At 33.7% G+C, this 6,000-nt stretch overlaps 1 protein-coding gene across 1 annotated transcript; it reads left to right on the top strand.

Annotated features, from left to right (window-relative positions):
• The first annotated feature begins 4,572 nt into the window (after window positions 1–4,572).
• LOC102613816 (transcription factor CPC) lies at window positions 4,573–5,688 on the top strand. The gene is made up of 3 exons (XM_006491182.4): window positions 4,573–4,778; window positions 4,899–4,986; window positions 5,366–5,688. Exons 1-3 carry the CDS (start codon window positions 4,721–4,723, stop codon window positions 5,493–5,495), a joined length of 276 nt encoding a protein of 91 aa, XP_006491245.1. The 5' UTR covers window positions 4,573–4,720; the 3' UTR covers window positions 5,496–5,688.
• Window positions 5,689–6,000: the final 312 nt, after the last annotated feature.

The raw sequence follows: 6,000 nt of genomic DNA on the forward strand, positions 1-6,000 counted from the left end.
TACTCCTATGAGCATAGGGGAACCTCAAAATAAAGTCTATGCTAATGTTAGCCCAAGATCGTGTTGGAATCGACAACGACATATATAATCTTGCATTAACTGCAATACCCTTAAAAACTTAACAAATGTGACAAGTCTTGACATAATGATAGACATCATACTCATAGTCGGCCAAAAATAATTGTTTGTTATCAAAGCTAGACAAATACCTTTCATTATGTAGCTTTGCAATGATCTTTTGTCTCAAACTTGAGTCAGAAAGACATGATCAATTACCTTTGAAAAAAAAAAAAAACTCATCATGAAAATGATTGTCTAAGCAAAACCCTTCAACAATATCTTATAACAAAAGAATAAAGAAAGAGTCAATAACATATAACTCTCGACTCGAAATGTGTCAAATCCAAGGATTTAATTATGCATTCATATCTACAAGGAAGATCGTCGACTAAGTGCATCTGCTACCTTATTGGTTTTGCCGAATGTATGCTTTACTACAAAAGCAAACTATTAAAGGAACGTTGCCCAAATAGCGTGCCAATAAGAAAGCTTATTTTGACTATTGTGATGTTTCAACACGGCATGATCATTGTATTAAAAAAAAAGTCTCTATGAATAAGATAATTTATAAAATTTGAGACAAGCGGTGGCAGTTTATGTTGGTTTTGATCCCCGCAGGTGGTGGTGAGTATTTCGAAAGATTGTGCTAGTGGGAGGAGTTGATCGATTGTGTGGTGGAGGTGCTAGACAATAGGCGGTAGAAACTGATGAATAAAAGTGGCGAAGATCATAGATTTGATGGCTGTTTTTTAGCAATTTTGTGGCTAATTGATGGTGGTTCTTGCTTGGGGTTTGATGACCGGCTTTCTCTAATCCTAATGGTATTCTTAATCGATGGAAGAGGTAATTGATTGGTGGCAACACAACCGTGCTTGGTGGCAGATGCAATGGATAGGGTGATTTTTTTTTTAATTAAAGCTATATGGGAAAAAGTGAAAAAATAGGAAGGGCAAGTGATAAAGACAATTTAAGAACCTACCTTTAAGCTCTAATACCAAATTGAAGTAGCAAAGATTTAACGTTCTAATATTTGGTTAATTCTTGAGAATATCATAATAAAGGAAGGGCTAAATTCATGTTGACTTGAAAGAATATCATAAACATATGAGATTAACACTCGTTGATTTTGTAGAATACTGGTAATTAATTAAATCAATACAAAGCTTTGAAACTGAAAATATTATTGAACTTAAGTCTGCCTTCAAAGTTTACAAGAGAGGGCTACATATACTACTAGTAATTATTATAAACCTAAAAAAAAAACCATAAACCATTAAGAAAAAGAACAATAAAACTTAGACAATAAGAAAACTAATCTAAATATAATAGATATTTCTAATTTGTATCAAGTATGGTCTTTTAACAGTATTGAAAGTAGTTTTTGGGTCAATTCTAGACTAAGATATATGTGCTAGTGTTAGTTTAGACTCTCACTACATAGAGAATGTCTTTGATGCTCTTGAAGTACTGTTCCTTAACCATTTATCTTGCCATGAATGTTTGTAAATTATTATGATTGGTTGAAACATATATATGACAAGTAATTAATGAAAAACCGAGAGCACCCAAGACTTTTCTCACTATGTATATTTGCAACCATTTTTAGCCAATATTGTCAAATTTAAAGTAAACAAAAAGTTTAAACAATTGATCAATTGTACATTTTTCCTTTATATAAGTTTGGTGATCACTAATATTGTTTTAAACAATTAGTAAAGATTTAATTGGTTAACTGTTCAAGTTTCTTCTTTATTTTGAAATTGTTAAAATTTATATGAATTTCTTATAATTATATTTCTGACGTGGGATGGTTTTAGGGGTTAGCCAAAATATAACAATTACATTTAAGAGGCTAAATATCAATGATACCTATGATCTCCTTTGAAATTGTTTTCCGGGTTAGGCGCAGCCAGCCAGACTAGATGGAAATGCCATGAGGCAAAAGATCGACAAAAAGACATGCAAATTATGCTACCCGCAACAAGAAGCCAAATTCAAAAGCTGTTTTTTTTTTAAGCACAGAAAGGCTCGAAAAGGTGATTGATATCTCTGCTAAAGCTTTACCCAAATGCATTATTGAAATCGAAGCCTCTTGAACCAACTGAACTATGCGATTTGTCCGTTCAACCAAAACATATTAAATAACTAATTTGACATGTGCATTTTCTGACTGTATCATTCTACCAACCATTCAATCCATCATTTACCTTATTTTGACTTAAAATACAATATTAATAAAGTTGATCTACTGTAAGTTTTTTTTTTTTTTTTTTTTTTTTAAGATCATAACGTCAGTAAAGCTGCTTTATTATTTGTATTTTTATTCTTTTTGAAACTAACAAAGCCGCTTTATTGATGATACAGCCAAAAATGGAGGCACTGAGAATTTTTTATGGTAACTTGATTATCCTTCTGTTTGGCTTTGCCTTCCGAAAAGGTAAAAGAAAATTTATCTAATAACTAAAAGATTATGTAAAAGGATTCTAAATATAAAGTGGTTATTTTCATTTTTTTTCTTCTACTATTATCTTTTGTTTTTCATTTATACTACTACCAGTCCTTGCTACGCTGCAATCTGGGTCGTCAAAGAATGGCTGCATGCCTAAAATCTTAATTAAAATTCTCGATTGCAACCAATACACACGTTCTTCTCGTTTTTCTGCTCATTAAAATGTACAGAAATATTAATTCAAAAAAAAAAAAAAAAAAACAGTCGACAAATATTTTGTATGTTTGACCTCAATTAGGCTAAATAACAACTCTTGCAGTCAAAACCACACAATCATTTTGCTGTACAGTTTGAGCACCAAAGTTTGTACATGGATGCACCAAAAAAATATATGTACCTTCAATTCAATTCAATGTAACAACAACTGCAGCTTATCTTGTCGCTACATTAATTTGTGGTCGATGCTTGAATCAGAGTCACATCATGCTTTGCCATGCTTGATGCCCTTGATGTCATAATTGTTACTTAATTTATGTTGCTTGAGTTGCTTCTCATGCATGGGTGCTGCTTAGAGAAGCGATGACAGTGAGTAATCGAAGTGGCCTCTCTATGCTGATTTTCTTCCCCCCTTTTCCTCCCTTTTTGGGGAGAAGCCCTCTAGACTCTAGTCTCTTTGCTGATTCTAAGCAAGTTTAGCATTAGAAAACACTTGGCCAGATGAAGTCCTTGGGCTCATGTGCTGAATATGAATCACATAAGCTCGTCAATTGTATCCCCTACACGTCTATTACTAAATTCCTCCTGCCTCCAAACCAACAATCTGTTTGTCCCTCTAAAATTGTAGATTATCCAGCTAAAAATCGTTATATTTAATTAATGATTTGACTTGGACAGACGATTGTTGATGAAAATTAATCATTGAAGCATATTGTGATTGTCAATTGTTATCTTGGAAAAAAAAAAGGACAAAATCTGCTCCACATTATTTTTGTCTAAAATTGGATAGAGACGATGCTATTGTACGTTTGTCATTTCTTTTTCTTTTTTTTTTCTAACAAAAATTGATGGTGGGTAGTCATAAATTTAAACTAAGATGGCATATCATATAGAGGTGGGTTTCGAGTTCAATTTTACTTGGGTTGGATGCCGAGCACCAGTAAGTGCAAAGGACTGCCAGCCGACAAAATCAAATAGTACCAGAGAATAGAATTCCAGTGTTGGGTTTTTCTTCAGAATAATCTCCAGATAAATAATAATAAACAATCGTTGTCCCTCTTTGAAACTCACGTCCATCCCTTTTACCTTAAATTTCGTTAATTTTTTTTCATCATTTTTGGTGAGACAATTTTATTTGTTTCGGAGGTTCCTCTGCTTTCTCCATCTTGCAATAGATGGTGGCCGGCAAAAATGAGATGCAGCATTCCATGCCAGCTTCAGTGCTTCACCATTTAATTTAAATTTTAAAATATAAAAAAAAAAGTTTTCAGGTGTGTGCTTATTTATATATTTATTGAATTCTTGTCGCCTACGTCTTACCATCCATGGGTTATGTTACTTTTAGGGATCAGGCTACGGTGCAACAGTGGCACTGTGCCACAGTTGCACCTAGCCGTTGGATGCAGTTGAATTGGTGTGATCCACTGACATCCAACTGCATCCAACAATTAGGTGCAACTGTGGCACCGTGCCACAGTTGCACCTAAGGGGAATCCTACTTTTAGATGCTGAAGCAACAAAAATTGTACAATTGAGATGAGATGTGAGATGTGAGACGTGACTTCTCTCACGCATGATGAAACATGATAAGCTAATTAAATAGAAGATCAATAGTCCAGTAAATTACAGCATTTGATGCACTCCTGCTGCCCTAATTAACCCTAAATAAAAGAGTTTTGACCATTAGGCAGGAACAACTACAAGTCAACGAATTTTGATTTGTATGTTTGGTTGGTAGGATCTGTCGTTCCCATTACACTTGTCCTGCCTACCATCACTGTGCCCGCAGGACAGGCACAGCACTGAACTTTGGAGTCCATTGGTAAAATATTAAAAGTTATAGGGATTTACAATTTCCAAATTCCATTTTCAGAAAAAGAAAAACAACTAATAATTGCCAAAATCTTTCTACTTTTAAAACAGTCACTCATCTCTCATTCTCTCCTTTTTCTCTCTTAACAAACTTTGCTTTCTTTTTCAATAAACTCTTTAAGAATGGATAAGCGTCGCAGGAAGCAAGCCAAGACCACTACTACTACTTTTTACTCTGAAGGTAACTTCACTCCCTCGCTCTCTGATTAATTGATCAGTTTATTCATTTGATTGTGAAACAAATTACTTTATTTCTGGGTTCTTTCTTTATTTGCTGCCTAAAATTGAATGTTCTATTCAGAGGTGAGCAGTATTGAATGGGAATTCATTAACATGTCGGAGCAGGAAGAGGATCTCATTTACAGAATGTATAAACTCGTTGGAGACAGGTGAAATGGGTGGTTTTCTTTACTTCATAACAATCAAGTAAAAAATGAAAGTACAGATTTTTATTTTTTTTTCATTTTTGGGTTCACAAATTAGTGACAATTAAAGTAATGGCTATTTGTTTCAAGGAATTCCTTATTCTTTATTTTTTTATGATTACTATTTTAGCCTAATTTTAATTCAATTGCCTTTCATGGCTTTAAAGATCAATAATCAATTATTATTATTATTATGACTTGATGACCGTATATATATAACCAGAGGACAGCCGGAAGCTGTATATATTGGCATAACTGTTACTTACTGATTTGTTGATCAGAATCTTGTTGCTTAATTAATTACTTAATTAATTGGGTGACAATAGAAGGTGATTCCGTTCAGGTGGGCTCTGATTGCCGGGCGGATTCCGGGTCGAAAAGCAGAGGAAATAGAGAGGTTTTGGATAATGAGACATGGACAAGCGTTCGCAGACAGACGAAGAGAGCTTCGGATTTATAATTCCAAGTCCTAATCCAATCCTCTTCTGGCTACTTATTTTTAATTCTGTTGATTGGGGGATTTATTTTAATATTTTCTTTGATTGGGGGATTTATTTTAATATTTTCTCTCTAATCTTCATTAATTTGTAACTTGTACGACTTTAATTTTCTTGGCGGTGTTGAGATGAAAGTGGTTGCATCGCAAGATTGTCATTTCCCTTTGTACCTCTGGTTCTCTATCACTTACATGCAATAATGCGCCAGACGCGATGACGCTACTAAGTACTAACGATAATAAGGGCAAATGCATTCAAAATTCATTAACAAAAAAGAAAATAAGGAAAAAAAAATCTGCTTATGTATTGTACTTGCTGGTCATTTAGGCTTCTTAATTATTGAATAATATTGATCGGTCTCTATCTCCTCAGCTTCAATGTCAGATTCTCGGGACTTGGGTGGAAGAAATCCTCAAGATAATTTATTTTCATTAATCTTACTTATTCTAGACCCATTAAAATATGATATATTTGCTATTCA

The sequence above is a fragment of the Citrus sinensis genome, chromosome 3 (genome assembly GCF_022201045.2).
Source record: "Citrus sinensis cultivar Valencia sweet orange chromosome 3, DVS_A1.0, whole genome shotgun sequence".
Classification (NCBI taxonomy): Eukaryota; Viridiplantae; Streptophyta; class Magnoliopsida; order Sapindales; family Rutaceae; genus Citrus; species Citrus sinensis.

Excerpts from the sequence above, each read along its gene's own strand:
- LOC102613816 (XM_006491182.4), top strand. The coding sequence starts at position 4,721 with ATGGATAAGCGTCGCAGGAAGCAAGCCAAGACCACTACTACTACTTTT. Across the intron at positions 4,779-4,898 it reads TACTACTTTTTACTCTGAAG|AGGTGAGCAGTATTGAATGG; the intron begins GTAACTTCACTC and ends TGTTCTATTCAG. Across the intron at positions 4,987-5,365 it reads TATAAACTCGTTGGAGACAG|GTGGGCTCTGATTGCCGGGC; the intron begins GTGAAATGGGTG and ends GATTCCGTTCAG.